This window comes from Pyrus communis, chromosome 10, assembly GCF_963583255.1.
Source record: "Pyrus communis chromosome 10, drPyrComm1.1, whole genome shotgun sequence".
Classification (NCBI taxonomy): Eukaryota; Viridiplantae; Streptophyta; class Magnoliopsida; order Rosales; family Rosaceae; genus Pyrus; species Pyrus communis.
In genome coordinates, this window is record NC_084812.1 from 13,113,487 (window position 1) to 13,130,096 (window position 16,610).

The 16,610-nt window shown below is 37.2% G+C and overlaps 1 protein-coding gene across 1 annotated transcript; it reads left to right on the forward strand.

Moving 5' to 3' along the window:
* Positions 1-11,623: 11,623 nt before the first annotated feature.
* LOC137748432 (uncharacterized) lies at positions 11,624-16,610 on the forward strand. The gene is made up of 11 exons (XM_068488581.1): positions 11,624-11,754; positions 12,050-12,118; positions 12,869-12,939; positions 13,766-13,844; positions 13,921-13,995; positions 14,117-14,231; positions 14,315-14,372; positions 14,459-14,530; positions 15,556-15,686; positions 15,758-15,881; positions 16,302-16,610. The coding sequence occupies exons 1-11, from the start codon at positions 11,752-11,754 to the stop codon at positions 16,378-16,380; spliced, it is 876 nt and encodes a 291-aa protein (XP_068344682.1). The 5' UTR covers positions 11,624-11,751; the 3' UTR covers positions 16,381-16,610.

Here is a 16,610-nt window from a genome sequence, read left to right on the forward strand (position 1 = left end):
TTATGTAATCTTAATAATTTGTTGGATATGATTTTCGAGTGACATGTGTCAAAATGTAATTGGTTATGCAAATTTTAGATATGATTTTTATCTATGTGACACTTCTTATCTTCAGCTTCCAATGTTAATAAATTGGCTAAATATTGAGGTGGAATTCCCACACCTTCATCTTTGCCCTCTCCAATATGTCTTGTCATTGTCTAGAATTTGTCATTTCAATTCAAGTTTGCAACAAATTCCAACTTTTGATCCTCTTCGCATTTCAACTAGGGGTCTTCATCTAATTCTGAATTGGAAGATAAATGGGCGGAGCGAAGATGAGAAGAGGAGGAGTCTAATGAAGAAGATGAGGCATGACACAACACAACATTTATGGCGGCAATGGCCGCAGCCATGGCATATGAGGAAACTCAACAACAACCTTAATGGGGTGGCCTATAAACCACGACAAAGAGAGATCGCGCATGAAACTCTGATGAACAACTACTTCAACTCCAACACGGTGTACCCAGAAGAGGATTTCAGAAGTCGCTTCTAGATAAGGCGTCATGTCTTCGAGCGTTTGCTTCATGATGTCTAACATGTGAATCCGTACGTTCGACATAAATATGAAAGACTACAACAACTAATAATAATGATTATCATCCGCCATTGTAGGAGTATTGGATGTTGAAAACAACTCCCATCGGGCCATAGTTTCCCTTTTTTTTCTTGTAAATATGCCTTCCCATTAGAGTCATAATCGTGGTGTCCCTTTCCATGTTCCTTTCATCAATCTCTTCTTATATTTATTTTGCCTGTTCTTCATGTCTCCGCTTCTCTTCTTCCGTGACAATGGCATTTTGCTTTGCAAATTGAAAAAATATTGAAAAATTTAAATTTAGATTATTAGAAGTAAGAGAGGGGTGTGTATAAAAGAGTGTTTGAGGTGAATAGAATGTGAAAAATTGGAATAAAAGGTACAATAGTATGTAAGGGGAAAAAATATGAGAAATTGTGTAGAAATGCTTTAGGTATTTATAAGGGAAAAAAACAAAAAAGATAGAGTTTAATTTTTTTTTTTTTTTTTTTTGAAATTTCGTCTTGAAAAAAAAAAAATCCAATGGCCATATGACGTCAGTTGACGTTAGCTAGCCGTTGCTGCTAATGTCAGCAAGCTGGAGGTAGCAGATTGGTGATAGGAGCATATTCATGCGACTTAAATGGCTTGTTCTCGTGCATTTACGTTATGTTTCTCTCGTTATTTTAGTCCTTTATGCTTCTTTTGTGTGTTTTCAGGTTCTAAGGGCCTAGGGAGCAAGAAAGTGCATTTTGAGGCCATTTGGAGCATTTTTGGGCATGGATTGGATAGCTTATCCATGGAGCCAAGAGGATGGACGAATTTGAAGGCCTTGTATGCACTTGAAGACACAAAACAATGGCTCTAGCCCAATCAAACACATTATGCCATACAAACCAACCTATTTTAGGCCCATTCTATGTACTTAAACCCTAGCCCTTTAAACTAATTCATTTATCACTTATCAAACCATTCACTTATCACTCACCACATATCATTCACTTATCACTTAACATATCATTCATTTATTTCACTTCCATACTCCTCTTAATTCCACATGCATTCTCACACATGCACATCATTCACTCACATTTCCACCATTCATTCTTTATTCCTTTCCAAACATCTCACATGCATTTCCACCTTCCTACTTCATCATTTCACCACATTCTCCCTCTTTAACTCACATGCATTCATCATAATTCACAACACAAAACAACTTCATTGTTGTGGGTTCCCATTTCCTTTCCAAACATCTCACATGCATTTCTTCATTATTTCCTAACCCTACATGCATTATTTATTGCATCTTCACATGCATTCACACACACTTTACATGCATTATTTATTGCATCTTCATTATTTCCTATATGCCATTTTCAGATTTCCACCCACTAACCTAGTCATCAACACATGCACTTCCACCTTTCATCCACAATGATTCATGATTCATTCACTTTGCATCCTTTAAATCACATACTTTTCCATCATTAATTAGCCACTTGCATCTTAAACAAACAACCATATGTTCCCTCCACTACTCCTATAAATACCCTTGCATTCATTCATTCAAGAACATCTCATTCACAACACAACACCCCTCAAACACTTCCATTCTTTCCTTAGCCGTGAGTCCCCCCTCCCTACTAATCCAAACACCAACCATCTTTCCATTTCCATCACTCCTCACTCCATTCCACACTTCCATTCCCCCAAACCAACTATCCTTAGACCTTATGCTACAACAACGAGGAAGAGAAGAGGACCTAAACGTTCATACAATTCAAGTTTGAGTTGTTGGAATGTTTAGGTGATTCTTTGATTTCAATGTTTCATTTTAATTCTCTTTGTTTTGTACGTATAAGGAATGGAAGAGAAGAGTGCCTAAACGTTCATACAATTCAAGTTTGAGTTGTTGGAATGTTTAGGTGTTTCTTTGATTTCAATGTTATGAAGAACTAATCCCCCTTTAGCTAGGGGGTAATTCGAAATAAATGTTTATGCTTGCATTTTGATTTGATTACTTCTAATTGCGTTTCATAAGTTGTGAATTCAATTTGTTTAACCGTTTGATTGATAACTTATTTATGTATGTTTATTGAGAGTGCACGCTTAATTTTCATGCATGAATATGACGCTAGAATATAAGTGAGTTCCACCTAATCGTTATGAACTTATATTCACAAGTAGTGGAGGTTGCTTATAAACAATCGCGTTAAATGAATTCTTGGCACGAGTTTCATGCAATCATAGTAACGAATGCCTCGTCAACACTTATAATCTTCATAGAGCGTAATGATTCTTGCTTGTATCTCTATTATGCAATCATGTAGGGGACTTGTGGGGAATGTTTTGGGTTGTCGTATGCAATCATCCAATTCAATAACGTTAGGAAGATTTGAAGGTTAATTTAAGCGGACCTAATTAACCCGGGGTGATGAGTTTCATAATTTATTGAAATGCAATTGGAAATCTTTTTATTATGCAAGTGTAACATATGTGGAGATGACCCCCTTAGCTAGCATTCATCCATTCTATTTCATCAATTTCATATTTACATTCTGTTTTAATTTGTTCATTTAATTTAATTTCGTATAAACTTAAATCCCCCTTTACTTTAATGTCAATTTAGTTAGAAATCATTTTAGTTTGTGTTTTTTTAAAGCATTTTGAGTTTTTGGTTTGTCTTAGTGTTTTAAACTTTAATTTTGCATTCTTTGAGTCTAGTTTAGTGTTTTAAACTTTATTTTACGTTTTTGAGTCAGTTTCCAAGAGATTTGCATTCCCTCCTAATCCCCGGTCCAGAACGATCCCTACTTATACATAAACTACAATTTGACAAAAAGAGGGTTTAATTTGTGTGCGTATAAATCTCGCATCAAATTTTGGCGCCGTTGCCGGGGATTAGAAAATTTGCTAATCCCTTGGATTGTTTGTTTCTGTATTGTCTTTTAGATTTAGTTTTTTTTTATTATTTTTTTATTTGTGTTTTGTTTGTTAAGAACAAGATGGCACTTGATAATGCTTCTCTTTTGTCACAACTCATGGAAAGGTCCCAAATGCAAAGAGTTGATATATTTAATCTTCAATCAAGGAATAACGTGTTTTCCAATACTTACAATTCGGATTGGAGTGATCATTCAAACTCTATGCGGTGGGAACCTCAAAATGCTCAACAAGGAGGATATTGGCAGCCACCACAACCTCATATTCAATATGCCCAACCAAACTCAAGTTCGTCAATAGATTATAATCAAAAGCTTAATGAATTAATTTGTTTGGTGCAGGGCTCACAAATTCAAGACAATGAGGCTCAACAAGAAGGATATTGGCAGCCATATGAGGAGTTCTATTCTACGCCTATGCAGCCACCACAAAGGTTGGACCACTTGGATAAGCAAATTGGGCAGATCGCGGAGTTCGTAGGACAGTTTCGAGACCAAGGCGAACTCCCTAGTTCAACCATTGCAAATCCGAAGGGAGAATTTGAAACTGCCAAGGAAATCATGTTGAGAAGTGACAAGGAGGTTGGAACGGACCCTCAACCATCAAAATCAAATCACAAGGAAGAGGAATACACCCAACCCACGGCAAGGGTGGAAACACCTTTACCGGAGGCACCTATTGCTCCTATGTCATCTAATACAGGTGTGGTTGTTCCAAATTTCATTATTTTTAACCCTGTTCCAAGATTCATGACTTCCAAGGAAGAAGAAGGTGAAAAAGACATCTTGGAAGCCCTTCCAAAGGTGACAAGTAGGGAATGTCATGAATTCATCAAAGAGGACGTTCTTGAAACCACAAAATCCAAAGAAGTTAAATTTGATGACATTGGACAAGTAATAACCATCACTTGCAATCTGGCCAAGTCCAATATCCCTGAAACTTTCAAAGGAGTGGTATTTGTCATTGAGTTCTTGTCGGACAAAACAAGTAAGTATTTTTTTCCAAATTCCATTAGATTTTATACTAACTTGCTATTTTTTTTGAATCAGGCACCTACACTAGAATTCAAACCAATGCCGGTTCACTTCAAGTATCACCTTCCATTCAAGGACCAATTTCATGCCGTTTGATTTTATTTATGTTAATAAAAAAAAAAATATAAAAAATAAAAAAATAAAAAAAAAAAAAAAAAAAGAAAAAGAAAGAAAGATACTAAACATGGAGAAAGGTGGAGCTTCACAAAGGTTGTTTGCGTGAAGCCCCACTACGAGGCGCAGAAGCGGAAGGCGCAGAAGCGGGAGGCATAGAAGCGGGAGGCATCGGAGCGGAAGCCATCGGAGCGGGAGGCATCGGAGCTAGAGCATTCCAGGCCTCAATACTTGGCCAAGCGCTGGATGACCCAGGAAAAAGGTGCCTCTGGAGATAAGACGCAAGCCTTTGACGATCATTGTGAATTCGACCCTCAGATTCTTGCAGCTCATCAAGCTTCCTCTTCATGCCCGCCGAATAGTTATTTGCAAGCACATGCAAACTTCTATTCTCGTACTTAAGCTGTTTGATTTCCTGCTTAAGACTTTCCACCTCTGCCATCAACGATTCCACTTGGCGGGATCGAGCAAGCAGGCGTAGGCCCATGTTGGACACAGAGCTCGCACACTGAACACTAAGTGCGAGGGACTCTTGAACGGCCAACTCATCAGACCGTCCTGACAGCAGCCTACTATCTTTTGGAGTGAGAAGGTTCCTAGCTACTATTGTAGCTGTTGTAGCGTCCTGCATCACAGAGTCTTCACCTGAAAGAGGACCGTTAGAAGATAAAAAAGAAGGGCGCCATACATTACCTTGACGGGGCGCAACCGGATCGCTGCTGAGACTCAAATCTAAGCTAAGGTTCGATGAGTTTGCCATTTTCTTTCAAAAGTGTTCAAAGAGAAGGAGTGGATGGAGTTAAATTTCGAAGGCCCGGAGACAATTTTCAAGAATGGGAGATCTTCAGAGTGTGTATGTTGGCGGTGATCGATAGCTCTATAAAAAGCCAAGGCGACGCGTCCACCGATTCAAAGAGCCGGATTTTCCGGCGTAATTTAGGCGACGCGTTCTCGGCTTTTCAGAAGACGCGTTCAACTTTGTCAAAAGATTTCTGACAAAGCTGAAAACACGTGGAGGCCATCATCGCAACTACACATCTTTAGCCGACAAGCGCAAAGTCCGGCGACGCTTTCTCTGCTTTTCAGAAAACGCGTGCAGCTTTGTCAAAAGGAGCCGCATCTGCACTACCACGTGTCGTTCAGAAAGCGAAGGGGCGTCGTTCAGAAATCGAAGGGGCGCCTGCTCAGAAATCGAAGAGGCGTATTCAAAGATCGAAGAGGCGCCACTATTTCAAAAAGCCGGAATTGCGGGATCAAAACGTTTGTCGACAAGGGTAAAAAGTACCACCACTTGATATTATCTCTATATATGTCGACCTTCGTCTTTTATGGCAGGGCAAACCTGAAGAAAATGCCCAACTCTCCCTCACCTCTGAGGGCGCACTCCCAGCAAGGCCTTTCAAAATACTCAATTCTTTCTTCTTCCCCAAAGATGATACCAGATGCCTGGAGTACATATGACCCAGGAGGAAACGGCGGATTGAAGCATGTGCTGATTCATCCACCGCTTCTTCAAAGCAAAGGTATCTCATATCATCAAGGTCAAAAGCAAAAGTATCTCATATCATGCTCTTTCCCTGTCTTTTTCTTTGTCCTTGTTCTTACTCGCATGGCAAAGTAAAAGAAGCAATCAGCCGGCACTTGGAGTCAATCTTCCGATCTGGAGCCAACTGCCTGGAATCTATTCCTGATTGCTTACCTAGCGTTGCTCTCGAGTAGTCATCTTCAACGGTTGATACACTTCCGGAGAAGGGACCACTTCTGCAAAGGGGAGCGAGTAAGGCAAGTGAAAATGATACATTGAAGCATGTGGAGACAAACATAGGCTGAGTTATCCTCCAACCCTTTTCAATACGAATTGGAAAGATTGAACAAAGAAACAGACCAAAAGGGTATGCTCAGACCTTCGGGGGAGACCAAAAGAACCATCCTGCTGCCCAGTTCAAGAAGTAGCACAAAGGAAAATCAACGATGGGCAGAAACCAGTTCAAGAGTAAGCCTGTGGAATCACAAAGATCAAAAGCCTCAATGCAATTACCAAGGAGAAGATGGAATTTACACTATATAACCAGATTTGCGTCTCTAAACTCTTCTCTTTGTTAATTACATTCTGCCATGTTTAGTATGTTTAAGTGCTTTTTGTGTATTTACTTATGCCTTGTGTGAATCTATGCTTAAAACATTGAGGACAATGTTTGATTTAAGTGTGGGGGGGTAACTAAGTATGTTGATGCAAATTCGTTGAATTTTATCACCCATAACTTCAAGTGTTGTTCCTTGCTGTTTTAAATGTTTTTAAGGTGTTTTTAAACTGTATTAGCGTGTTTTGTTTTATAACTCCGAAAATCACATAAAAATTTGAAAAACATTTTTTTGAAAAGCCTAAAAAGAGTGTTTTGAGTTGTTTTTTTTTGTGTCTTAGGGAACCTTCCAACGTTATGATGAGGATTTGGTTTGTAATTGCATGACTGTTAAAAAGAGTTATAAACATGGATGAAAGTTTGATTTACTCTTGGTATATGCTTAGTTATGGTTATAATGTATGACTTCACATGCAATCATAAAAGAAAAATTCGTTTTTGTAACATGCTTGAAGGAAGGAACTCATAATAACGCTACATCCCTGTGAGACTCGAGCCATTACCTTCTTTGGAGAGTTATATTCTGTGATTCTTTGTTTTCTAAAGTTGTTGCATGATCTCATTATTCCTTGCTTGGTTGCTACTTAGAATGCAATTGTATCATGATAGAACTAAATGCTAGAACTTATATCCGTTTCATTCAAAGCATGACATTGAATTGCATAACATATATCAAGATGAAGTTGTGTAGTTGCCACCATAGCCAAATAGCCTTACTTCCCATATTTCGTATATGTTGTAAGTTTTAACCCCGTTGAGCCTTGTTTAGCCCATGTTCTTTGTTAACCCATATCATCCTCACCTAGCCTAGATTAGGACCATCCGTACCCTTGTTCTTGAAGCATAGTAAGCATGATGGATAATGAATTCCTTTTGATTAATATGTTGCAGAAAATAAGTGTGGGGGAAGGGATTTTTTTTTTGTGTGTATGTATGTGCCTAAGTCTTAAAGGAGGCACGGGAAAAAGAAAAAAAAAAAAAATGTGAGAAAAAGAAGAAGAAAAGAAAGAAAAAGAGTGAAAATAAGTGAGAATGGACTCACAAGTGTGATTGTTGAAGAAAGGGCCCAAAAAAGTTGAATGTGGCCCTAAGTTTTGTGACTTCCCCTTGGGTGTTCAAAGTTGACTTCTGCGTTCTAAAGGGAATTCTAAGTACCTAATTCAATACTTTGCTCACTATTGCTTTAAGAAATGTTTGTTTATCCTTCACCTTTCATTGTTAGCCAATACCCTAGCCCCGTTACAACCCTTTGACTTCTATCTTGATTGTTATGTGTTTCAATATGTGGAGTTTGAACTTGGTATAAGCTTATGGTGTCACTGGTTCTCGCTTCTAAGTAGTAGCATTCCATTCATGAGATCATACCTAAACATGCTTATTAACTCCAGAAATTGCTCTCTTTATGATACATATATGTGAGTGTTCGTTTTCATGTTTACATCAATCTTCTCACATATGACTAGATTAGGGTGTGTAGTTAGAAAATCTGAGTAAAAATTGAGTGCATATCTTGAAAGGAATTGAGCAAATTCTCTAAGGCATGTTACTACATTCAAAACATGGTTTTAAATGCTTAATTGTGAACTAGTATATGGTGACTATGATTAAGAATGTACTTAAATGTGAAGATGACTAAAATCTGTGAGAATGATGATTTTTAACTTGTCATGTGCATTGGAAATCCCTAAGACGGTTGTTGGAAGGTTTAGGTTGTGTTTTACGTGTTTAGTGTCGTTTTGTTTATTTGTTTTTATTCTGTTTTGCTCGAGGACTAGCAAAAGCTAAGTGTGGGGGTATTTGATAGGAGCATATTCATGCGACTTAAATGGCTTGTTCTCGTGCATTTACGTTATGTTTCTCTCGTTATTTTAGTCCTTTATGCTTCTTTTGTGTGTTTTCAGGTTCTAAGGGCCTAGGGAGCAAGAAAGTGCATTTTGAGGCCATTTGGAGCATTTTTGGGCATGGATTGGATAGCTTATCCATGGAGCCAAGAGGATGGACGAATTTGAAGGCCTTGTATGCACTTGAAGACACAAAACAATGGCTCTAGCCCAATCAAACACATTATGCCATACAAACCAACCTATTTTAGGCCCATTCTATGTACTTAAACCCTAGCCCTTTAAACTAATTCATTTATCACTTATCAAACCATTCACTTATCACTCACCACATATCATTCACTTATCACTTAACATATCATTCATTTATTTCACTTCCATACTCCTCTTAATTCCACATGCATTCTCACACATGCACATCATTCACTCACATTTCCACCATTCATTCTTTATTCCTTTCCAAACATCTCACATGCATTTCCACCTTCCTACTTCATCATTTCACCACATTCTCCCTCTTTAACTCACATGCATTCATCATAATTCACAACACAAAACAACTTCATTGTTGTGGGTTCCCATTTCCTTTCCAAACATCTCACATGCATTTCTTCATTATTTCCTAACCCTACATGCATTATTTATTGCATCTTCACATGCATTCACACACACTTTACATGCATTATTTATTGCATCTTCATTATTTCCTATATGCCATTTTCAGATTTCCACCCACTAACCTAGTCATCAACACATGCACTTCCACCTTTCATCCACAATGATTCATGATTCATTCACTTTGCATCCTTTAAATCACATACTTTTCCATCATTAATTAGCCACTTGCATCTTAAACAAACAACCATATGTTCCCTCCACTACTCCTATAAATACCCTTGCATTCATTCATTCAAGAACATCTCATTCACAACACAACACCCCTCAAACACTTCCATTCTTTCCTTAGCCGTGAGTCCCCCCTCCCTACTAATCCAAACACCAACCATCTTTCCATTTCCATCACTCCTCACTCCATTCCACACTTCCATTCCCCCAAACCAACTATCCTTAGACCTTATGCTACAACAACGAGGAAGAGAAGAGGACCTAAACGTTCATACAATTCAAGTTTGAGTTGTTGGAATGTTTAGGTGATTCTTTGATTTCAATGTTTCATTTTAATTCTCTTTGTTTTGTACGTATAAGGAATGGAAGAGAAGAGTGCCTAAACGTTCATACAATTCAAGTTTGAGTTGTTGGAATGTTTAGGTGTTTCTTTGATTTCAATGTTATGAAGAACTAATCCCCCTTTAGCTAGGGGGTAATTCGAAATAAATGTTTATGCTTGCATTTTGATTTGATTACTTCTAATTGCGTTTCATAAGTTGTGAATTCAATTTGTTTAACCGTTTGATTGATAACTTATTTATGTATGTTTATTGAGAGTGCACGCTTAATTTTCATGCATGAATATGACGCTAGAATATAAGTGAGTTCCACCTAATCGTTATGAACTTATATTCACAAGTAGTGGAGGTTGCTTATAAACAATCGCGTTAAATGAATTCTTGGCACGAGTTTCATGCAATCATAGTAACGAATGCCTCGTCAACACTTATAATCTTCATAGAGCGTAATGATTCTTGCTTGTATCTCTATTATGCAATCATGTAGGGGACTTGTGGGGAATGTTTTGGGTTGTCGTATGCAATCATCCAATTCAATAACGTTAGGAAGATTTGAAGGTTAATTTAAGCGGACCTAATTAACCCGGGGTGATGAGTTTCATAATTTATTGAAATGCAATTGGAAATCTTTTTATTATGCAAGTGTAACATATGTGGAGATGACCCCCTTAGCTAGCATTCATCCATTCTATTTCATCAATTTCATATTTACATTCTGTTTTAATTTGTTCATTTAATTTAATTTCGTATAAACTTAAATCCCCCTTTACTTTAATGTCAATTTAGTTAGAAATCATTTTAGTTTGTGTTTTTTTAAAGCATTTTGAGTTTTTGGTTTGTCTTAGTGTTTTAAACTTTAATTTTGCATTCTTTGAGTCTAGTTTAGTGTTTTAAACTTTATTTTACGTTTTTGAGTCAGTTTCCAAGAGATTTGCATTCCCTCCTAATCCCCGGTCCAGAACGATCCCTACTTATACATAAACTACAATTTGACAAAAAGAGGGTTTAATTTGTGTGCGTATAAATCTCGCATCAATTGGGTCTCAACAAATGGGCTGATACGGGGGCTAGAAGTAGCCAACCTGATAGCCAAAAGGCCATCATTCGGCCCAGTGGGCTCCACTTGTTTTTGACCCAGCCATCTATCGGAGTTGGGTTTTATTAACAAATCAATCTAAAGAATGGCCCTTGGCCTTTTAGTTATCTCCAATTGAGAGGGCTAAAGGTCCAAAAGCTAACAAATGACCTGATTTGCCCAAAACTTATCTCCAATCGATGGCTAGACTATAATTCTATGGAACCCACCAGACCATTATTTGGACAAAGGAGCATCGGGCTAGCCAAATGTAACCCCCTCTTAGCCCTTTTTTGGGAGGCCAACTCCTTATTTGCAATAATTGATTCGCATTCAACGGCTAAATTCGAAAACATCAAACATAGTTTAATTAAATTAACTAATAAATTTATAGATAAACTTAAAATCAATAAATTATTGAGGGGGCTATGTTTAGCCCCTTCAGTTAGAGATGACATATGACTATGGCATAACACTATTAATTTAAAAATAATTTTTTTGTATGGCTATAATTTTGGATGAGGCTATGTTTAGGCTTTTGGGTTGGAGATGGCCTTAAGTTTAGGTTTTTTTTTACCAGGTTGTAGGCTTGTAGCATAAACTATAGAATTCATCCTGTCCGTCCATTTCTATCTAACGGTCACTATGTGTACGCAAAATGTGTATTTAGTGATGTGCATTAAAGAAACTTGTTTATTTCTTAGAGAGAATTGGGCCCATGCTAATTCAGAAGCTCAAAAACAAACAATTTGGTTCATGGGTAAGGCTTGGCCTGTCAAATTTTCAGTAAGAAAATGGAACAAGGATGAATTCACCTGTCAGTCCTTCCACGGAGACTCTTCTGTCCGAACCAGATGGTACTTCTTCTTCTTCTTCTTCATTTCGCTGGTCCTTGTTGGTTATGATTTGTCAGTCAAGTGTTCGGAAACCGAAAAGAAAAATGTAAGAAAAAGATAAGCCCACCAGGTGCTTGCTGAAATTCCCCAGTGAACTTTAGACTTTGGGTGATAATGTTAAGAAGCTCCGAAATTAAGATAAATTATTCATCCGTTGAATCCAATGTCCGGTATAATATGGATGCTGTACTGTATTTGTATACGGGTTAATCTGCGTATATATAAATGGATGTATACCAAATGTTATTGAGCGCAGGAATGTGCTGAGGAGAGAAGCAGAGAGCTAGCCCAAGCGTCTACCTTTTACCGTGCAGTGTACTCAGAGGTGAGATGGACTGTCATATGATCCCTTTATCTTTTGCCACTTATTCAGAAATTTCCTTGAAGAAGTGTTTTATTTTACATCTTTTCTAATTTTTTGAAGTAATTTTGTTTTAAATGTTTGAAAATTCTAAAATAAGTTCTATATAAGGACCAAAAGTAAAATTAAAATGATATTGTTGTTTGTGAGGTGGAAATGATTTTCGCTTGTCATTTTTCTCTCTCTGCACACCCTTGTTTATTACTATCCACTAATTCTACTTTTGGTTTAGTCAATCCAAATGCTAGAAATCACGAGGGGTGTTTAGGGGGAGAAAAAGGGTGTGCAGAAATCACTTTCCAATTCCAACCCCAAATTAAAGGACAAACTTCTCGTCTGGAGTAAATGCCGGATTCAAAGAGGCCAGGCACACACTTTTTAGTTTTTAACTGCTTCAACTTTTGCTTCCTCTTGTAAAAGTTTGATTCAATTTCCCATTGAAACTAGGAAAACACCAGCACTATGCATGAGAACATCTTTGAAGTTCTGAATATTATTTCATGGGACGAACCTGTATTGTGATGTTCTAACACTACACTAGCACCTAATGTGAAAGCCACTCTGGAAGTTGTTAGCTACAAGTGGGTTTGCATTATCTATAACATTTGGTTACGTAAGAACATTCACTGCTTCAATGATATTCATTAGCACAATGGGTTTGTTATTGTACTATTGTTTGGTACGGTCCTTAACTTGATGATCGTGTAAATGTAGATAGAGGAAGTTGGATGGGAGAATTTAGCGAGGTTTAGTGGAGATCTAACATCTCTCAGCTTTCGGATAATGTAAGATATTGCTGTTCACATTCATCATCCATTAACTTGTTTACTTAATTCGTTTTGCTTGTGCCAATGTGGAAAAGAATGGGTTGGGGGTTAATTTAATTTCTGCTTCATTAAAATGTATTATCCGCTTCAGATATGTTGAGAACTTGTTGACAGGGTCATGATAGTTGGTTTCTAGTATTCCAGGTTAAATTATAGTAATTTCAATATAAGAAGGAAGTGGAGATGTCTTGTTGTCAGAAATGATAAGTGTTGCCAATTGCCAAACATGTTTGTCTTACGTCCCAATAAAATGATAATGCTATAAACACATCATGAATCCTATACTTATCAAATTTTCAAGATTATATATATTCCATGACTAGAAATCTGGTTATTGTGAAGAATGGTAAGAATGCATTATCTGAAGTCTTTCCAGGGCCATCGAGTTCAGAACTGTGTTGATCTTCATCCACAAGCTGTGCCTTCTTGATTGTGTCTAAGCCTTCGTCTTTTCAGGATATCAAGGAAATTCTAAAGTGTTTACCTGGGTGCTTGTCCCAAAGTTTATGATAATAAAAGTTCACTTTGCCATGAATCATACTTAAACTTCTAGTAATTTTTAAATATATACCTTTAAGTCTAATGCAGTACTGTTAGCCTAGTTTATATCAATTCCTCAGAAATTGCTTAAATATTATGTTGTTTAGGAAGATATCTTCCTGAGCATTGAGGCTGTATTTGCAATCAGTTGGACATGAATTTTCTCATTCATTTCTATCCATGTGCACATGTTAGTTCTGTCTTAACCATAGTGGACTTAATCTTTTCTAAATCTGATTAGCAGAGATGGCAAGGGCAGAGTGCATGTTATGGAAATTCAATTGGATAAAACACATCCCAAATGTCCTCCTTCAATTTCAGCAGTATGTGTTCTTCGAAATTTTTATGGTTAACAGTTCTCCATTTGAGGGATTTATAAGGTTTAAGTTTCTTCTTCAGGATGTGCCATATTTGTTTAATTTAAAATGGTCATCAAACTCAAGATTGAAAGATGTGGTGCGGCAGTTTAAAAAGGTATTTGTTGCTTTCTTTGAAATTGCATACAAAATTTTGCATCAGATATTTTCTATTGTGGATTTCTTTTCTTGGGTTTGGATGTTTTCTAAAGCTATCGGCGATTGGTTCTTGAACCCAGCATCTGGAGAACCTTCAGGCTTTTTGGTCTACTTTGGATGATATCGACAGGTTGCTTTGGGTTGTTGATCCTAAACAAGCATCTCCTGCTGTGTCATATCGCCAAATTATTATAGGTGAGCCATCTTGTTCATAAGTATTGATAATTCTTCTCCCTTTTTTTTTTGGTGTCAAGTCTTTTGAGGTTTTTGTTTCTCAGGAAATGATTGCTGCATCACGTTGTTCATTAATTCCGTTGATCCTAGATCATTACCAGAGTGAGATTCCACCTTGAATCAGTTACTAGGGCTCCTACTTTCTATCTTTTGCTTATCATTCAGTCGTGAGTATCAAGTTGTGTTAGATGTCGTTTTATTGGTTCAGGTCCATTTGTGAATACGTTGAGAAACAGATGGCGAAGAAATAGCAAAAGATGGTAACCATTGCATCCCTTCCTTGTCCTTGAATCTGTATTCTGACTTTGATACTTGTATTGAGGTAGAATATGAATTTTGTGGTGTTGTTACTTTATAATCATCCTTTTTGACGAATTGTTGTGATTTACAGCTCAAAATTATGATGATGTAGAAATTAGGTTTATGTTACCTATTTCGTTTGGTGTTCTAGTTGAGTTTGGGTTTCATTTCTTGGTTGGATTCCTTGCTTGGTGGAGAAATTTTGCAATTACCTATTTGATTAAGATTTGGATTTACTTCTAATTAGGATTAGGATTCTCAGTGTAACCTAAGTCCTATGCACTATAAATAGGACATTAGGGTTAGTTTATTTTGTGTGCCTCACCATTCGTTTAGATAATTTTCTCTAATTAGGTTTTGGGTGGAGGTCAATGTTTGGAGTCATGAGTGGCAAATTCATGGCTCATTCGTTTGGCAATTTGGTGAGAATCAATTTGCAAGTTAGAGAACAATTTGGGAGAATCTTCTCCGTTTGTTTGAGTTCTCTACTCGTTTGGTTTAGGATTTGTAGTTTGTGGGATTTGGGTTGTGAGAGTTAAACACTCTTTTGTAATCTCCGTTTGTTTAGTGAAGTTCCTCGCCGTGCTTTGCCCATGGACGTCGGCTTTACGCCGAACCATGTTAAATCTCGTGTTCTTATTTTGAGATTGTTTGTTTTAGCTTTCGCCTACGATGTTGATATTTAGTACTTTGTTAGAATCCACTTCTGCTTGCACATAAAAGTACAATGAACTTTTATTTCCCAATGAACTCTACGTCATCCTTAGGTTAAAGGTTGGGAGTTAAATATAACTTTGCTATAATGGGAATAAGTTTGTTATAATACTGTTGTCTTTCGATGTTACAAGAAGAGTACTGCTGGACCTGTGCTTACATATCATTTACTGAATGCTCTTTCAATTAATGTTCAAATTTATCATTTGAGAAGAAAATAACACGGACAGTTAATGTGTTTATTTATCATTTATCTACTGTAATTTTATAGGATAAAAGACGAACCATTTCTGGAGAATCTTGAATGTCTTCTGGAGACTCAATTGCCAATGCCCCCTGATGTCGAGAAGAATGACCAGCAAGTTGAATGTGGAATTTGTTATGCTCAGAGTCTTCCAATTGGTAATTCTATATATACATTCTTAGATTTTTACCAACGTTTTTCAGCCACTGACTCGGCAGTTTTAATGTAGATGACGAGCTCAGAGATAAGAATGGAATCGGGACTGACTGTACATGTGATAATACCAGCTGCAACAAGGCTTTCCACAGCATATGTCTTGTGGACTGGTTGCGTTCTATCACCACAACACGGCAGTATGTTTAAGTTTCTTGCATCATGATTTTCCTTTTCTGTATGCACGAGTGTTGCTTTGCTTGTTATTTTGCAATATTTGATAATAGAACTCTCGGTTGACATGGCATTGCTCCTTCTTTCCCTTACGAAGCAAACTTATTTCATATGCAAACATTTTCACTAGTAGTTGTTAAAAGAAAACACATGCACTTTCAAATTGAAATCCATTAAAACATTTTGTTACGAGGCACAAATTTTATATGGAAGCAGATAATAACTATCAGGACGATAGTAATTGGCTTAATCATCAGAACACTTTGACATTCAGAATTACTTCTGCTGTATCCGTCAGTCATACGAACTCATAACCTAAAGTGGCAAACGCAGGCTTCCTTTTATGGTTTGTTGATTTCTGATATCTGTGTACACTTGCATCACAGGTCATTTGATGTGTTATTTGGAAGCTGTCCATACTGTTCAGAACCAGTTGCGGTGAAAATCAACAGCTTCAAGGGGTAATCTACGCCTTCGAGTCCTCCTAATCAAAGATCTGTTGATGTTCTCATTTCCCTGGAGTGTTCTTCTGCGATGAAGTTCTTACTGGAAGAGCACATACTCTTGGATTTATGTTTATGGTAAATTTTTTAGCAGTGTGGAAATGTGAGTGCTAAAACACGGAATGCTGTATTGTAAGTTTGTAACCAACATCCGAATACGTTTGACTCACATCATTTCTAGTACTACCCTTA